Source organism: Erpetoichthys calabaricus, chromosome 9 (assembly GCF_900747795.2).
Source record: "Erpetoichthys calabaricus chromosome 9, fErpCal1.3, whole genome shotgun sequence".
Lineage (NCBI taxonomy): Eukaryota > Metazoa > Chordata > Cladistia > Polypteriformes > Polypteridae > Erpetoichthys > Erpetoichthys calabaricus.
The window spans coordinates 138,509,463-138,529,524 of record NC_041402.2 but is presented as its reverse complement, the minus strand read 5'-3'; the positions used below and the strand labels follow the sequence as shown (position 1 = coordinate 138,529,524).

At 37.6% G+C, this 20,062-nt stretch overlaps 1 protein-coding gene across 1 annotated transcript in view; it reads right to left on the bottom strand.

Annotated features, from left to right (window-relative positions):
• Positions 1–16,702, bottom strand: part of sdhdb (succinate dehydrogenase complex, subunit D, integral membrane protein b) — a 38,160-nt gene extending 21,458 nt beyond the window's left edge. The window contains exons 1-3 of the mRNA XM_028792836.2: positions 16,616–16,702; positions 11,564–11,674; positions 5,686–5,827 (exon numbers count right to left, since the gene is read on the bottom strand). Coding sequence (XP_028648669.1) covers positions 5,686–5,827; positions 11,564–11,674; positions 16,616–16,664 — 302 coding nt within the window. The 5' untranslated portion in view covers positions 16,665–16,702. The remainder of the gene's footprint in view (positions 1–5,685; positions 5,828–11,563; positions 11,675–16,615) is intronic.
• Between the last annotated feature and the right edge of the window lie 3,360 nt (positions 16,703–20,062).

The following is a 20,062-nucleotide window of genomic DNA, read 5'->3' as shown; positions in this document are numbered from 1 at the left end:
CAACCTCCTGTGTTTCTGTGCAAATCTGTGACCCAAGCATGACAATATAAAAATGACCATATAAACATATATGGTTTCTACTTCACGGATTTTCACCTTTCACGGGGGGTACTGGAACGCAACCCCCGCGATTGAGGAGGGATCACTGTATAAATAAATAAAGTGGAACTATTTCTACAGAACCAAAATACCCTTACCAAATCAAGTTTAACATATAATCTAATTATGCTGTTGTTTATAGCAGAAAAGTTTACAAAAATATGAACATTATTACAATAAATGGCAAGCTACACACAAGAAAAGGCCAGGTTAATTTCTAATGCAAATTTGAACAGTATAGGTTTAGACAACCAGTACAGGATTGATCCTTGTCTTGAACCGGAAAGCTGCTTGGGTAAATTACAAGTCCTGCGATCCAGAGCAAAATTAGGTGGGTTTGAAAAATGTTACATTACTAATATTGCATTTCATTCACATCTGTGTATGTGTATTTAGAATTGTGTTCTAAATTTAAACAATTTCAATAAATTAAAAAAAAAAATCTTGCCTGCTCTGGCACTTTGCAATAGTGGGCATGGAGGAAAAGCTTAAAAACTTACAAAATATGTCAATTTTTCAAGCCAAAACAGTTGTAATGATCTGCCCCTTCCGTGTTCCTGATGCAAGTGTGTGACAACAAATGGGATCTAGAAGTAATCACTTTATCACATATTCCTGGTACTATTTTTCTCGTGGTAAGGACATGTTTTCTATTTGCATGTGTGAATTCTCAAATAAATTCAGATAAAAAAAACCAACAAAACAAAAAACAACATTTATTTATATAGCACATTTTCATACAAATAATGTAGCTCAAAGTGCTTTACATGATGAAGAGAAAAAAAAAGACAAAGTAAGAATTAAAATAAGACAACATTAATTAACATAGAATAAGAGTAAGGTCCGATGGCCAGGGAGGACAGAAAAAACAAAAAAACTCCAGACGGCTGGAGAAAAAAAATAAAATCTGCAGGGGTTCCAGTCCATGAGACCGCCCAGCCCCCTCTGGGCACAAAACATGTGGCATGGAAAGACTGCAGACACTTGGTCTGCTGGGAGGAAACCACCCTACAGGGTTTTGAAATGTTGTTGCACAGGAAGTGCTGAGCTATCACACACCACTGTTCTACTTTTAAAATGGCTAAATCTCATAATAATGTTTCTTTTTTGTTCAAAAATGACATGTTTAAACCATTTTACAATGTGTACATAATTCCAAGATGCGAGTCAATATTCGTCAACTGTCTTGGCTTGAAAAATCAACATATTTGGCAAATTTTTAATCTTTACATCTGTTCCCCACAAACAAAGATTTTTTTAAACATTTATAGTAAGCAATTCATTCTAGAACAGAATTTCACGTGGCAAATGCATATATAGCATGTTTGTAAAGAAACTGATGTGACAAATATTGAACTTATATTTTTAAACTTTAAATGTGTCTTTAAGTCAATCTGTAACAATATATCAGTGATGTAATTTAAGTCATGATGAAAAAAGCACCTTTTACCTATTGCATATTAAGTGACTGTACAATCTGAAATTTTACTATACTATCAAACATGTCACATATGTTGCAAATTTATTTGTGGAGAATTGTCAAGGTTGTTTCCTTACAATTTACCACATGTTATTTTTCATCTTCTACTGTGTTTTATATTGCTACTGTGGAACAACTGCATTTACGCTATAAAATAACATTTTGAATTGGGCTATGTAAATGATTGACCTGTTTCATTAAAATCAACTTTGCAAAACTACTGGTGATTATTAGTAGAAAAAATATAAAATAGACAGACAGTGGCACATTAATAACATCATACAAATAAAGTTTGTAGACACTGAACAGACTAGAAAAGCAAGGAAGTAAAACTATTGGTTAAGGTCAGCATAACATGGAAATAGTTTTTGATGACACATAATATCCTTCTTCACAAGTACCAGGCTGCATAACTTTTACTTTAGCTAATTTTTGGGTGTAAAGTAGTAGTCCATAAAATTTAATGAAAAACAACAAAGCAAGAAAAGACAACATCGAAAACAACTTTGCTGATTGTTATGTGGTATGTTTGCTTTCATTTATGTGAAAATAACACAAAAGTTATATTATGGACAAAGTGATTTAAACAACAATTTTTAACTTATTTTTTTACAATGAAACCATTATCTGCAATCAGTTTGAAAACCAAGACCATACCTGCCTACCTTCTATTTTAGTAGCTCTTATGAATCTACTCCAGTCAGGTAGGGTAGATAAGTATACTACTTGGAAGGGCTGCTGAACAGCAACATATTGTAATAAATATGTAATAGATTATACACACAGCTATAGCTACATGGGCTGCTAAGCATGGATACAGATTTGCCTGTGGTTTAAATTAAACGTTTTTGATTTGGTAGTATTTAGGGGAGAGGCATGTAATTAAGAACAAATGTAGTGTAAATGTCCACATTTTAAGTTTGAAAATAATTACATTACTCTAAATGAGCTGTTTTTACACTTTCAAACTAATTAGTCTATCACGAATACATCATTAATCTCGATTAACACAGTCATGCCTGTGGCATGTAGAAGATCACCAAAAATCAAGCATTCTGTATGTCCTATAGGTCAAAATAACAGCCCTATTTACTCAACATAATACTCTGTATCCTGAGTTCCATGGCTGTTTTCGACCTTCAGCTTTTAACTACAAATCTTACAAAATTTGGATGGACACAGCAAGGTAACTAGTTGGCCAGAAAAATCAAATGATTCCCTGTTAAATTTGTTCTACAAATAGCTATTAACAAAATATTTCGGATAATGTTTAGCTTTTTCATTGGTTAACAAATAATCCTAGGAATGTATGCATTTATCTGAGTTTTCAACATCCCTTCAGGCTTAGTTTTTGGTCTGCTGTGTCTACTTTTCTTGCACGTCTCTCCTACCTTTGCTTCATCTTTCTGATAACCAGTAAAGGGTATTTTCCTAAGGGACACTCACAGCAAAAGCTGCTCTTGCCTCTTGCTGGGAAACAGAGGATTTCCAATGTAGGAGAGACAGACCACCTGGTTCCTATGTTGGTAACTGATCAGAAATTATACAGACAGACCATTTGTGTGTGCCTCTAGATCTTTGTGGCAGCACTAAAGCTTAGCTTATTAACACCTTGATAGAGCTGATGTCAGGCCTGCCCCTTACTTGTCAGTCCATACAGGCTTTTCTTTTGTTCTCAAGTTTTTTGGGTTTTTTCTGAAGTGTGGGCTTGGATATTATTTTCTTATAGGTAAAATTTGTTTTCTGTTTCATTAAGGTATTGGCTTTTATGTGTTGTGGAAGACCAACAGGGATCTTACCAGGCCAGTATGCCACCAAAGTGAAAGGATTGGGGGAGAGAGTTTATTCAGGACATTATGTCCATCGGAACGTTAGAGGGCAGTCCCCCTGGCTTGCGGCACGCGGATGTTCTGCCAAACAGGGCTCAGCAAATGTCCAGGTTGGCAAAACGTCCGCATGCAGGAAGAAGCTCATTGGACACCTGGAGTGCTTCTGGGTGTCCTATAAAAGGAGTCAGCCACCACTACTCAAAGGGCCAGAGTTGGGAGGAGGTGGTCAAAGCTTGCCAGGAGAGGAGTGGAGGCAGAGAATTAGAGAAGGAAAAGGACTGGGCTTTGTTGTTTGTTGTGTGCTGAACCTGTGCCTCTGCCTGTCTGTGTTGGGGCGGCTGGAGTGCCCCCTGGTTTCCACTGTGTATATATATATATATATATATATATATATAAAATACAGCAGGGAAAATAAGTATTGACTGCATCAACGTTTTACCTAGTAAATATATTTATAATGGGGCTATTGAAATGAAACTTTCCCCAGATGTTGGTAACAACTCGAGTAATCCACACAAAGAAATCAAAACAAACAAGTCCATAAATTAAGTTACATGTAATAAAGTGGAATGACACCTTGAAAGAATATTGAACACAAAGAAAAGGAAGTGTAAAAAGGCATGGAAAGCCAAGAAACCAGGTGAAATCTGTCAGTATTTAGAAAGCAATCTTGCCCCTATCAGTGCAAATTAATATCAACTGGTTTAAGTCCTAACTGATGGTCTATAAAAAGGTTTCTCATTACCAAGGTGTCAAACAAGAAGCATCTCATGATGGGTAAAAGCAAAGAGCTCTCTGAAGACCTTCGCAAACTTATTGTTGCAAAACATACTGATGGCACTGGTTACAAATATATTTCTAAACTTCTGAATGTTCCAGTGAGCACCGTTGGTGCCATAATTCAGAAGTGGAAAGAACATCATTTCATTATAAACCAGCCACAACCAGGAGCTCCTTGCAAGGTTTCTGACAAGAGGAGTCAAAAGAATAATCAGAAGAATTGTCCAAGAGCCAAGGACTACTTGTGAAGAGCTTCAGAAACACCTGGAATTAGCAGGTACAGTTGTTTCAAAGAAAACAATAAGCAATGCACTCAATTGCCATGGCCTCTATGCACTCTCACATGTTAAAGCTCATTTAAAGTTTGCTGCACAACATTTTGATAAGCCAATTAAATACTGGGAGAATATAGTCTGGTCAGATGAGACCAAAATTGAACTCTTTGTATGTCATTGCACACACCATGTTTGGAGGAGAAATGGCACTGCACATCATCATGGTGTGGGACTGTTTTTCAACATATGGTACTGGCAGACTTCATATATTGAAGGAAGGATGAATGGAGAAACGTCATTACCAACAAAGGCTTTTCTACTAATTACTAAATACATTTCAGTAAGCATGTTCAATACTTATTCCCTGGGACATTCCATTTTATTACACATATTTTATGGACTTATTTGTTTTGACCTCTTTGTATGTGTGGATTACTTGGCTTGTTACTGACATCTGGTGAAAATTTCATGTCAATAGCCCCATTAGAAATATACAGTATTTACTTAGAAAAATGTTTACGCTTTCAGTTCTTATTTTCCCCGGTGTATACATATACATATGCGTACACACACACACACACACACACACACACACACACACACACACTTAAGCTGAAAGGCTAAGTTATGCTAAAAAGCTTCAGACATGTTTTGTTTCCAGACTGCAACAGTTAGTTCTACAAGATCCAGACAGGTGTTACAAAGGATACTACTTAAATGAAAATTTCACCCATGAAAGAAAAAAGAGCATATATTCTTCTCTCAGCTATGACAGTACCACAAACCTGTATTAAAAGTGAATTATTTGCAAGGCATGCTTCTTGAAAATGGAAAGTTAGGTTATTTGTTTTTATTTCATGTTTTTTCTGATCCCCCATTAGTCTAAACTATACACTTTGAAAATAAATATCTGCTAAACTTTCAAATATATTGAGCAAATTATGGCATACTTGTGAGAGAAATAAACTTTGAATTCAAAAATACCAAATTTATCTTTTAACCTTTTCTGTGTTCTAGATGTATAAACTACAGTACATATATCAGTTGTGACATATATCTGTAATATTCAGGAGTCTTGTTGTAGTCCAGAAATTCACTATACAAGGTTGATTGGCTGGCGATTTAAAATGCTGTTTTCAGTCAAGCATACCCTACTACATACACTTAGCAGAAAATCCCTATATTCAATACAACTTACCAGAAGATCACAGATAATACTCACCAGTGCCCATGTAAAGTTAAAGCTGCTGCCAAAGAATAATCCATCACTGCACCTGGATATACATAAGCAGCAGGAATCATTCCCAGTAAGGCTAGACTCAAGCTCCGTTCCAAGGTCCAGTGGAAGGATGCAGAACTAGAAGCTACAATGTAACAAAACCTAAATATTAAAACGTGTTTACATTTTTTTGCAGGCATAGAAGACAATTTTCATTGCGCTATGCAGAACACAAAGAGGCAAGAATACGCTGTTTGATGCCAGATATAAAAAAAAACATTGTTTCAGTGATTCAAAGGCTGATTATTTTTATTCAAGTGCTAAATTATCAATAAGGTATTCCTCCTCCTTTATGCCATTCTTTCTTTTATTGATATATCTAATCATAAATCCCAACTGTAACTACTCTGTCAAATTAGAGAGTAGCTGTAAGAAAGTGCTCAATTCCTCCTACTTAAGATTTTTTTCATGATTTATATATGGAATCTCAAAAATATTTAAGAGGGATTTTGCCAAAGATTAACAGAAAGCTACAGAATGTAAATATGAAACATTTTGTTCACTTTCACATGAACCTACACGCTTTTAAACTATTTATTTACATGTATTATTTAACTGATATAGTTACACCAAGTGATTTACAAATTATAATTCTGCTGTCACTGTCATTTTATACTGCTGAGTGTGCATTTCTTGGGTATGGACAGTTAGGTTACATGCCACAAATAATGCTTGGAATTTTAGGCAAAAAGCTCGGTCTTAGTCTTGTCCAAACTAAAAGACACTATTGCAAAACCAAGGCAGTTTACTCTCTTACTTTCTGGCATACCACACGAGCCCTAAAATTATTTTTAAGAAACTTTTTTTATTGGCAGCCTTCCATATAGGCCAATACTTAACAGAGTTCTTACATGATGTTAACTTATGTATTTTTACTTTTCTTTGTATTTTTTTTTAAGACGATTATTAGCCTCTACAAGTCTTCTCCTTGCTCATAATTCAGGTATTGAGTGCATCAGCTTTCTGCACACTGTCTTGGCAGTGTTATGCAATTTTCATATCCTGTTAATTGAGCTATGAGTTCTCAGAGAACTACCCAAACATCCTCTGCACTTCTGAACTACTTTTCTGATCTAAGCTTTTATCATCACACCTCCAGCTCATTCTTGAAGTCTGTATTCTTATACATTTTCTTCACATTTACAGAATGATCAATAACTACAAAATATTTTTTTTTTAATTAAATGCAGAAAAAAAGTGGCAGAGACTTCAATGGTTCTTTAACATATAAAAGGTTAAGCTGCCAGAACACAGAAATGTGAAAACATACATATATAACATATTTCACTTTTAACGTTTAATATTTATAAGGAAATAATTTATGTGGGCGGCACGGTGGCGCAGTGGGTAGTGCTGCTGCCTCGCAGTTGAGAGATCTGGGGACCTGGGTTCGCTTCCCGGGTCCTCCCTGTGTGGAGTTTGCATGTTCTCCCCGTGTCTGCGTGGGTTTCCTCCGGGCGCTCCGGTTTCCTCCCACAGTCCAAAGACATGCAGGTTAGGTGGATTGGCGATTCTAAATTGGCCCTAGTGTATGCTTGGTGTGTGGGTGTGTTTGTGTGTGTCCTGTGGTGGGTTGGCACCCTGCCCAAGATTGGTTCCTGCCTTGTGCCCTGTGTTGGCTGGGATTGGCTCCAGCAGACCCCCGTGACCCTGTGTTCGGATTCAGCGGGTTGGAAAATGGATGGATGGATGGAAATAATTTATGTTCAAAAATCTCTCTCTCCCTGAGCATGGAAGTTATCTTAAAAATAAAGCAGAAAATGTTACGCAATCATCTTTCATAAGCTAGCAATAACTGAAATTTCTGAACCATCTGAACAATCTGGTACAGTACCACCACCCACTATATAAAAATGCAAAGACACAGTGACATCTAATGGCATAAGGCCACCATTGACAAGTTGGTTGTATATTTTTCTTTCAAGTTTACACACTAGTAAAAACAACCTGGTATTGCAAAGGATTACATTATAACAAATAATACTGTGACATACCCTGAGACTAAACTATAAAATTTCTGTAGTGTTGACTTACAGCAGGGAATCCTTCACTTTCCAATGTATTAATACAATATACTAAATTTCTGGCTTAATACAAGGGTTTAGCTGTTCCATATTTCCTGCTTTCACCTATTTAACATACACATGTCCAATTAATTTTCACATTCAAATCACTTTGATTTTGGGGTAACAAAGAATTGAAATAACACACAACATCATTATGCAATTTATTCCCCTTTGATATATCCAAATAATTCCCCACACCATTCAACTCATTAAATGATATTTATTGCACATAAACATATAACTGTGCCAAAATACAAAACAACTACTGCATGCTGATGTCACCCTTCTTTGCATGTTGTTTTTCCGTGCAAGTTTAACTAAATTACAATTCTTGCTCCTGAAAGTTATATTTCTAGACACCACAGTATGACTGTGTAGTACTTTTTATAGCTTCATTTCTCATGTGAATATTGTAGCAACTTTACCAAACATCTGAAAGGTCTGTTTTCAGCTCTGTAGTGGGTGCAGTGGAGGCGAGACCATCGATGATGGCTAGTGCAATGTCTAGGCAAGAAGCCAAGGTTTTGTAAATAAACAGCGTGCGTTTTAACAAACAATATTAAATAATAATTGACCTTCCCATGTAAGAAAGAATTAAGGTACAGAAAGAGCATACGGCTTAAGTCTTGCTTAAGATAGTTTGAACAAAGGAGGAAATGATGGGTAAGGAGCACATTCAAGAAGGGGAGGGAGGTCATTTAGTCAAGTTACTGCAGGCAGAAGCTTAAAAAATAAGAAAGAAACACACAGTAGTAATGCTAATGACATTTCTTGTTATGTGACAAACAGCTTCCTTATCTTTGATAATCTACATTTTTGTTAGGCAGTCTGACTGCACTGCTTATAAATAAGTGGCTGAATAATGTCAACAGTAACATCAAGCGAAATGAGAGTATATAAAATGTGAACAAGCTGGTGCAAATGGGCAAATCTTTCAAATAAAAAATTGTTGCAATTTTAGAAAAAGGGGCAAAAAACAAATAAACTTTTGAGCTATGCCATTTATTTTTCACTCTTACATCATTTTATCTGAGCCTGATGCTTGACATCTTTTCTTGGCTCTAAGTTTATTCATATCTGGGGTTAGGCTCTGCGTTGTGGAAACTTTCAAGATGGGGTAAAGCTGTTCATCATTGAGACGACTTCTTTGAGTGTTTTTGTTCATCTTCATCACCAAGAAAAGCTGCTCAGACAGGTATGTACTACCAAAAATGGAGAGCAGTCGAGCAGCCTACAGGCAGAGTTGCGGCATCATTTCAGGGATGAAGCTGGGGAACTGTGTGGGCCTCACAGAGTCATACTTTGCCTTCAGTGTGCTGTTACACTGGAGTTCTATCAGCTCCATCTGGATGTTTGAAAGTGCTTTCTCAGCGTCAACTGCTAATAGATTTCTGAACAGTCAAAAAGTAAATTTCTTTGCTTTAAAGTTGACAAAGTGCAGTGTGAACTCCATGCAAAGTGTGCTTAGTTTATTAGCAAAATGCACAGCTGGAAACACTGCAGTGAAGACCTGGTTTGTGATTTTTTTGGCAATATGGAAAGTGACTTAAGTTCCCTCTCTGCATCTGTGTCTCCCACAGTTGTAGCTTGACCTAAAAAGCTTTCACTGCCACATACATGTCCGTAATCACACAGTCACGTACCTGAAGCCGGAGGTTTAATGCATTCACATACTGCGTTATGTCACAAGGAAAGGCAGGGTCACACAGCCACTTTTCAACCTGGAGCCCTGTGGAGTCTTTTCCTTTACTTTGCATGAACTGATAAATTTCCTCACGCAGCTCGAAAAATCCGTTAAGCACTTTTTCTCGACTCAGCCAGCGCACCACTGTGTTGTAAGGCATGTCACGAAATTCAGACTGTATTTCCTCCAGAAAAGACTGAAACTGGTGTTATAAAGTTAACTGTCTGTGTTACAGTGCTCATGAAGCGTTCCATGTTCAGGACTATGCAGCATAGTGCCTCCTGGTGTATGATGCACTGCTATGCTGTCAGCTCACTTGTGCCATTCTCCCCCTGCATCTTCTCCCGCATCCTTCCCATCAATCCACTCTTTTCCACACACATTGCAAGTGTTCCATCCGTCGTTAGTGCTGTAAGTTTGTCCCAGGGCAGTTTCATGTCATTTACAGTAGATACTTCAAGTATGTCTTTTCCTGTGGTTGTGCCATGAATTGGTTGAATAGCCGAAAGTAACGCATAAACTGGAATCCACTCCACAAATGAAGATTGCCAGCTGTACAGTGTCAGTTGTGTCGGTGCTCTCATCCACAGCAAGGGATTATGCAATAAAGTCTTTTCCTTTTTCCATCAGCTGGGCTTGTAAATCAGTGGCAAGCTCACATATTTGATCAGCAACAGTATTTCTACTGAGGCTTACATTTGAAAAACCCTGGTTTATGTCTGGACACAAGACTTTGCACACTTCAATCATACAGTGCTTCAAAAACTCTCCCTCCATAAATGGCTTGGCTGATTTGGCTATCTCTTTTGCCACTATAAAACTAGCTTTCACGGCAGCTTCACTTTGTGATTATGACTTTGTGAACATAACCTATTGTGACACCAGACTCTTTTCAAACTCTTCTGCCTTCTGTAGTTTCTGCTGTGTGTCCAGGTTTTTGAACTTGTCCTGATGTTTTGTCTTATAGTGCTGTCTTATGTTATATTCCTTAATTACAGTCATATTACCTCCACAATACAAGGTACACAGGTTTACCTCTGATGTCTACAAACAGGCACTCTGCCTCCCACCTGCTTTGAAAGTCCTTGTTTTCCAAGTCCACTTTTCGTTTGGCCATTTATTTTTGGGGGCTAGTTTAAATGTGATTGTAAAAGTGCTCATCGATGCATTCATCCACTGACCACTGATCAGCGTTTCATTAAAGCAGCGGACCAGCGGGAGGAGGGGTGGTGCATAGGTCTTAACCTGTGCGCCAGCTGTTGCAGTCCATTGTGGGATTTGTAGTGTGAGTAGTGGGAGTGCTATTTACCGGCAGGCCATTAATAAAAGATATATAAAATTATCTTGCGGGCCATATATAATTATATCATGAGCTGGATTATATCATGAGCGGGCCTCGAGTTTGACATATCTCATCTACAGGCACAGAAACCTTTTCAAGGAGTGATACAAAAAACTATTATGTTGTGAGTTTTAGGCACCAAAAATACTCTTGTACTGTGTGTGTGTATAAATTCCACTTTCTATTTATGTAATTTGTGTGCTACTTTTACAAATATTTATTGCAGTAAGGCTATTGTTAAACATAAAAAAGGAAATGAATGAAGGATTTTATCTATCCATCTGATTGGACTTGGTTTAATATTTTTTGTCACTGTTAAATAGCTAATGCATTTGTAAACTAGTTTCAGTAATCAAAACAATTAGCCAACATTATTATAATATTCTTATACACGTCCTGGGCCCTGTCCTGGGATTGTCCCTGTCTTGCACCCTATGCTTACAGGGATAGCCTCCAGCTTTCCTGTGACCCTGCTCAGAATAAGCGGGTTTAGAAAATGAATGAATGGTTGGATGGACTATACTTTTTTCAACTTGTGTGTTTTGTAACTAATAAAAAGATGCATAGGACTCTGATCTCCCTACTGTTCCCATACTATAGTTGTAGAGTTTGTGCTGAAAACAAACATTAAACAATCTGCAGTAATAGTAAGGGGAATTGATGTTATCTACACAAATCACACGGTCAAAAGACTCCACGAAGGCACTCTCCTTATTACAAAATACTTACCATTATGTACAGGAGACATACGGATCTGTGAACCCAGGAGAAATGGTGGTTGCTGTGTGCGATTGGTGGACAACAAAGGACGAATCAGAGCAGATTTACTCAACAGCACAGCTTTAGAAAAAAAAAAGAAAAAAAAAAATGTACTCAAAGCTGAAAGCATATGATGCATATACAGTAGAGTCAACAAAATCTGAAAAATACTGAAAACAGGTATTTGAACAGCAAATACAGAAAGCTGCACATCTATATCAATTCTGATTAAGTAGGTAAGTGTGTGTGCAAGTTCCATTATTGACTGACATAGCATCCAGATTTTGTTTCTGCTTTGTGTCCAATGCTATCACAACAGGCTCTGGCACCATGCAACTATATAAAGGAAAGAATGAGTTCAGAAAAATAAGTCAATACATACATTCCCCCTTTGCTTTAGCAAAACTAAAAGATCTAACGAGTACAAAGGTTTGTAACGAATAGCAGTTAACTGACTTGCTCTTGTCTCTGCACGATACCCTCTTTAGGATCTTTTACTTGTATGTACAGTTGTGGCCAAAAGTTTTGAGAATGGCATAAATATTAATTTTCACAAAGTTTGCTGCCTCAGTTTTTATTACAGCAATTTGAATATTCTCCAGAATGTTTTGAAGCGTGATCAGATGAATTGCAAAGTCCCTCTTTGTCATGTAAATGAACTTAATTTGCCCCCCCCCCCCCCAAAAAAAAAAACAAAAAACAAACATTTCCACTACTGTTGTGAAGAAGGCTTCAGGGCGCCCAAGAAAATCCAGCAAGCGCCAGGACCATCTCCTAAAGTTCATTCAGCTATAGCAGGGATCCTCAATCACGGTCCTGGAGGGCCGCAGTGGCTGCAGGTTTTTGCTCCAACTCAATTGCTTAATAAAAGAAGCCTGTATTGCTCAAGTAACACTTCTGTTTCACTTTAGCTGTCTTGCTGGTTAAGATTTTGAACCCTTATTGCTTATTTTAGTCTTAAACAGCTGTATGCTCTGTTTTTAATTGCTCCTAATTAGCAGTATTTCTCCATTTAGCTTGTTACTATGTACACCTGTGTGTATTTATCATGCACTGTTGGGTTTAATTGAATACTTGGAAGGAAAGCAAAGAGAAAAAAGTGAAGGACTCAGAATTACTCATCCATTTCAGCCTTCAAAACATTTGGATGATATCCTTAGAAAGGGGAAGAAAATCTAGGATATGAGAATTACCTGACATTGCAGAGTTAAAGCACTAAACAAGCCATGAAATTAAATTATTGGCAAGAATTGCTTTCTAATTAAGCAACCGGGTTAGAACAAAAACCTACAGCCACTGCGGCCCTTCAGGACTGTGACTGAGGACCCCTGCGCTATGGGATCAGGGCACCACCAGTGCACACCTTGCTCAGGAATGGCAGTAGGCAGGTGTGAATGCATCTGCATGCACAGTGAGGTGAAGACTTTTGGAGGATAGCCTGGTGTTAAAAAGGGCACCAAAGAAGCCACTTCTCTACAAGAAAAACATCAGAGACAGACTGATATTCTGCAAATGGTACAGGGATTGGACTGCTGAGGACCGAGGAAAAGTCATTTTCTCTGATGAATCCCCTTTCCGATTGTTTGGGGCATCTGGAAACCAGATTGTCCGGAGAAGAAAAGGTGAGCGCTATCAGTCCTGTGTCATGCCAACAGTAAAGCATCCTGAGACCATTCGTGTGAGGGGTTGCTTCTCAGCCAAGGGAGTGGGCTCACTCACAATTTTGCCTAAGAACACAGCCATGAATAAAGAATGGTACCAAAACATCCTCCGAGAGCAACTTCTCCCAACCATCCAAGAACAGTTTAATGATGAGAAATGCCTTTTCCAGTATGATGGGGCACCATGCCATAAGGCAAAAGTGATAACTAAGTGGCTTGGGGTCCATGGCCAGGAAACTCCCCAGACCTTAATCCCATTGAGAACTTGTGGTCAATCCTCAAGGGGTGGGTGGAAAAACAAAAACCCACAAACTCCAAGCATTGCTTATGCAACAATGGGCTGCCAACAGTCAGGATTTGGCCCAGAAGTTAATTGACAGCATGCCAAGGTGAATTGCTGAGGTCTTGAAAATGAAGGGCCAACATTGCAAATATTGACTCTTTGTGCATAAACTTAATGCAATTCTAAATAAAAGCCTTTGAAACTTATAAAATGCTTGTAATTACAATTCAGTATACCATAGAAACATCTTACAAAAAGATCTAAAAACACAGAAGCAGCAAACTTTGTGAAAACCAATACTTGTGTCATTCTGAAAACGTTTGGCCACAACCATTAAAGATCAAGTAGTCCCTGTTAGAATAGGTTACTGTATAGGGGATTACAATATTGACTAAAGAATGTTAACATCTTGAAGCACATTTGACTGGTTCAGTTTATCATCCAATTAATACTTAAACTGGGGAATTTTAAGACATAAATATACAGAAATTAAGTCCTAGGTGCAAAAAATTAAGCCTAAAGAAATGCAAGGCAAAATAAAAATTCAATGGCCAAAATGGAAACCTTATAAACAGAGCAAGAGACATTGGAATTGTCAATTACATGATAGAAGCCTATATGATTAGAAACTTGGATTCTGGAATAAAAATCCACCTTTCAACAAGACAAGAGCTCCTGTCACACTTGCAATGTAGGTCAACTAAAAGCCAAACCAACTTTGAAAAATTTAAAATGGCCCAAATTTATGTAGATATCAGCTACTCTAATGGAAATTGCCACTCCAAACATAAATATGGAAGTTCAACTGGTCCTGAATGCAAATGTACTTTGAAGAAAATATTAAAGTGTAACATATTGTGGGTCATCAGAAAAATCATTGTGTAAAGACTACATTAAAACTTAACTCCTTACACAAAACTCAAATACAGCAAATGATCAGCTCCAGCGAGTCTGCAAACACACCTAGCATGTACCCAATTTTCTGAATGCATTTAGTATGAGGGTTAGGGAAGCTGTCTTGTGTGCGCCTTGCACTTGCTGCTGCTCAGAAATGTGCTGCTCGTTTGGATGTTTAGCCACCATGACACATTCAATTCTAATTCTAAAGTTACATAAATTACATAAACCACCCAATGAACAACCTCAGGATACTTGCTAGGCATGCAGAATTAGTTGACTGCAAATCATGTCCTAAATCACAGCCTCTTGGCCCACATGAAAAAGAGGTTAAGGCAACATGACACTTGGCATAGAATGCACCTTCTTTCCTTCAGAGCTTCACTGAAGCTTCTATAGTACTAGGGTGTTGTACCGTGTTAGCCATTATGAATGTAGAGAAAAGCCAAGCAAAATTACACCTTTTATTGGCTAACTAAAAAGATTACAATATGCAAGCTTTCAAGGCAACTCAGGCCCCTTCTTCAGGCAAGATGTAAAGCTTCTACAATTAATTGTAGCACAGATATGTGTTACACTCTTGTGCTTGCTTTAGTAAGAATCCTGAGCAGTTGGTTACTGGTCTGAAAACAAACCTTAATTGAAGAAACTGAAAATCCCTACCAGGTTGACATGAATTGTGATTAGATTTTTTGAAAACACATTTATTATGGACTAGAAAAAGATTAAAAAGTATGTCAACATAACAGGAGTTTTTAGTGTATAAAATCTACCTGAATTAAGCTAGATGAAATACACAACAGTGCTAACAAAAAGTGAAAAAAATAAATTAAAAAAAACACGTAGGCCTAATAGTGGAAAGATGACTGAAAAAATGGCACCTCTGATTCAAAAGATACCATACTTTGATTTTTTTGTTACTACTCTGCCCTAACTATAAACTAAGAAAAGACTCATGCCTGTATTTTTAAAGCTACCAAAGTACCATTAGTTAACTATGCATTTAAATGAAATGAACATTAAATTTCATTTAAGGGCACAATTTCTAAACCAGCTTTCTATTATACGGCTGCAGAATGCCAGACTGAACTATGACAGAAGCCAACCTTGGATGAGTGCACCAAACCACACAGGAACAGGAATGGCAAGCTACAGGATGTATATCTTCGGAATACAGATGGAATCCGTCGTTAGAGAAAAAATATTAACATGGGAAGAACACAAAGACAGCAAATAAAGTTTGAACCCAGAACCCTGCACTTCAAATGATATCACAATACCAATAATCAGAAACAACAGTACAGATTCATTTTTGCAATGGGAAATCACACCCTGTTTATGAAAAAAATCAGATTCTGAAAGTGTGCAAAGGGTAGTGAGTTGTCACTGTAACGAGAAAACTAGTTACTGTATTAACTAAATAACAGATTTTTCCGTGACCGTTTAGCATCACACTCGGGTTCTCCCGGAGCCACAGTCTATTCTTACTCTTCGGACCCAACAGTAGGCGGAACGCTAGTCTATCGTCTTCTCATGCTTAAGCGATACGAAAATGCTCACTCACGCCGGAGCAATCAACCTGGATGATCATCCTTTAAATCTTTTTGATCAAAAAAGCAACTTCTCTAAACATGTTAGTTAACACCATTTCGTTATTGAAAAAGATCTTTCTGGCGAACCTATTGCTAAAAGTGCTAATCTCGTGCTCAGGGGTCAAACTTGTAATTAGATTACAAGATGGTTTTTAGTTCGTAAACAAATACAAGATTCCAATCGAAAACAATCTTAACTATTTTTAATGTATATAACGCTAACACCAAATCAAAAAAGGAATTTAAGGGTTCTTAGATTGAACACTTCATTGACATAATAACGGTGTTCCTTCACCTTCACGGTCACGGTCTGAAAACAAATCAAAGGTTATTTAACAAATTATAAAAGTATTCGCTTCGACTGTGTCAAACAGAACGTTCTTGCCACTACCGTGGTACATAACGCAAAGGCCGCACCATCTGGGATGCTGAAAAGCCCTTGGTACTGCATAAATGTCACTGGAAAGGAGACTGTAGCTCCGAATGTACAGAGCAAAACCTAAAGAGGCAGGAACTCGGAGATTCAAAACAGAGAGTGGAAATTCCACCTAACGGGAGAGCATGAGCGATTAACTCTCACATAACTCACATTTTACTCCTCTCCCACACACCGAACCGAATCTATGTAGAGCCGCCATTTTCAAACTGCAACCCAAGGTCACTACTAACCCGGAAGTTTACTAATGTCGGGAGGCGGGGAAATGATATACATAATGATTATTCATCAAATGGGCGTGGTTAAGTGGTATAAACAGCACCGAAGAGAAAAACATGAATTAGTCGAGCTGCATTTCTTTCGTGGTGTTCTAAAAAATATATCACAGACGGAGGGAATCTTTAAACAAATACAAAGTCTGAAAAGATCTAAATTAGAGTATGCCGCCCTTATTTGGGGTGTTCATAAGAAATTCAGTGATTTACTTCATGAGGTAGAAGTACATAATAAACAAGAATAGTTGACTCAAATATTTGAAATTTTAAAATGTATGTTTCAGTTTAAATGTTTAAACGCTAAACTTCTCGATTGTAATAGAAATATGTAATATTTCAACCATCTGGAAGTGTCTCTTAAAGGGTTAAGACTACCAGAAAAGAATAAAATATCAAAATATCGTAATAGCATAAAACGACACTCCACGTGCCCGAATTATCAAAGCCCATTTTTTCGATTTTATAAAAAGTAGTAACTTTGAACCTTGTATTGCATTAAAGAGTAAAGCCTTGAGGCCAGCTGATGTGGCAATACACAACTTCAAGTCCTTCTGGTTATATTTACTGTACACACCTTTTGGTTTAGTTAACTTCACGGCCTTAATTTCCTGCACAAAATATGGTCCAAAATGTTCTAGAAATTAGTTTTTTTTTCTTTTGGTGTCTAGAGGGCCAATAATAGAAGGACAATTAGTCAAGATAAGTCAAACAGTGTATCATATGTGGGGGTTTTCTCTTACATGTGAGTCAGGAGGCATGGGACAAAAAACTGAAATGATTTTCAAACGATCATAAGTCATTTTCATGAACACAATAAAATTAACTTTCTTTTAGTGGCTGAGTATCAGAAGTAAATGGTCAGTACCTCATGGTCTCCAGCTCATGCAATACCAGTGTGCAAAGGGACCCACTGCTCCTACCTCTCCCCACTGGTCTTCAGTGTTATGTACGTATAACATTATACTGCAAACTCTGTGGGGAAAACAATCCCCACACTCTACATATCTATATATGTATAACATTGTGTTTAAAACTCTCCTAACCCCCAAATACCTAGCCCTCCAGCCTTTGATTAAGAAATTGTGTGAAACTACAATTTAATAGGAAACATTTGGATCCCAAGTTCTCAAAGAAAGATGGTTCATGCTTTCTTACAAAACACAGCACCCAGATGGACAACCCTTAGCATTTTATCTATATAGAATGAATTATGTATACAGTGGAATGCAAAAGTATTCAATCCCCTTGAAAGTCATCAAAATTTTCTGCATGACAAAAGATTTACCCATTCAGTATTTGTAATGTGAACTCTTATGGTGTAACAATAGGTTTCCAAAGTCAAAATAAACCATTTTCTAAAGATATTTAACTGAAGACAAAAAAAAAACAAACAAAAGTTACCGTTTGCATAAGTATTTAAACCTCTGTGCTTTAAAAACCCCTTGTTTACACAAATGACACAAAGGTGACAGTCACTTGATGATAATTAAGCATATTTACAGTAGGTACTACTTGTGAGTATTTTATATGTTTTTGGATATAAAAAGCACACCCTGTAATTTGAAAACTGCTGTCCAGAGGTGCCATCTCACCAACCTAGAGGATCTCTATCAATTCTGCCAAGAAGAATGGGAAAGAATCACTCCTGAACAATGTGCAAAACTGGTATATACTTAGCCCAAATAATTAAGGCTGTTGTTAAGAATTAATGCTATTATTAAGGGTTCTTGACAAAGTATTAATGTGTAGGGCTTGAATACTTATGCAAACACTAACATGAGTTTTTCTTCTTCATTTAAATATTGACAGAAAACGGTTTATTTTGACTTTGGAAATATATTATTACAGTATTATAGTTACACATTAAAATACTGAATGAATAAAAATGTGTACAACTTGTTTGTCAGGCAGAAAATTTCTCTTTTAAGGGGATTGAATACTTTTGCACACCACTATGTTTTGGTGAAAAGGAAAGATACATCCCTTATATAGTTTCTAGCACCATTCGGCATGTTTTGAGTTTGTCCTTGAGTTGGTAATTTTGGCAGCACCTGCTCTGCTCACAAGCTTAAAAACTGAACTTGCATCTCTTGCTTTGTGCATTAGCATATCATCCTTTCTACTGACATCCATTCAGCATGGCTACTTTTGTCCTGCCTTTCTCCAGTACTACACGGATAGGCTCTGGTGTCCTGCAACTATATATGGAGAAAAAAAGTAAACATAAAGTGACAAGGTGAAGCATAGTATTGCAATGATTAGCGCTACCTCCTTGCAGATTGTCTTAGATTTAAATCCCACACTTACTCGTTTTATGTTAGGATCTTCCCTCCATGTCAGCTTCCACATAACGTAAGACTTGCAGGTTGGGTTAAATGGGGATTCTAAAAATTATTCAGTGTGCGTGAATGGGGTCTGTGGTATTTTAAAAACCTATTCAAGGGTGCAACACTGTTTGTCAACATCCCTCTGGTATGGCTCCCATTTGGATACCCACAGGTCCACATGAGAATCTGAGTTTGTTGGGGTCCTTGGGTACTGGGTACTGTTAGAGTAGGGGTACTCAACTTCATTACACCAGAAGTACTCCCGGGTATGGCTTAAAAGGAGATCCTTCACCTCTCTCAGGGAGTCCGAGTTGGGAGTGAAGACAGACAAACCTCGCCTGGAGAGGAAGGAAGGAAAAACAGATAGATTTAGGATTGGGAAGTGCTGTGCTGTACTGTACTCTTCTGTGCTGGACTGATTTCAGATCTGTCAAAGATGCTTTGTTAAATAAATTAAACTTCGTATTAACCCTGGACTGTATGTTGGCAGTTGTGTCGGGTTTGGGGTTCAGGTACAGCCCCGAGTGGTCACATCATGAAATCAGAAACTGAACTTGAGTGTAAAGGGGAAAATGTGCGAGTTCATTACCCTCACGTCCAGACTCGGACTCACAATCGCACGTAAGTATTAACTTGACAGATTATTCTTACGAATTTCGGAAGAAAACTGGATTGCAAGCAGTGTAGGCCTACTGTTCGAGAGTGGATGGTTTCTAGTAAACGTTACCAGAGGACCTAACCCAACATGGAGCGCAAGTTTATAGCCGGGTACATTCACGCACATTCATATACATAATTTTAAATAAACACGCACTGCTGCTGCACTGACACTGTCCCTCATTCTGCTGCGTGGTACATCTCTAGTAACGTGATGTTGCAAAATGTTATGTTTACGTTGCTTACTAGTTTCACTGTTTTACGTCATACCCACATACATACAGAGACAACCGAATTAATACATGTAAAATGTCCCCTCCCTCTTATTAATATTCATAAGT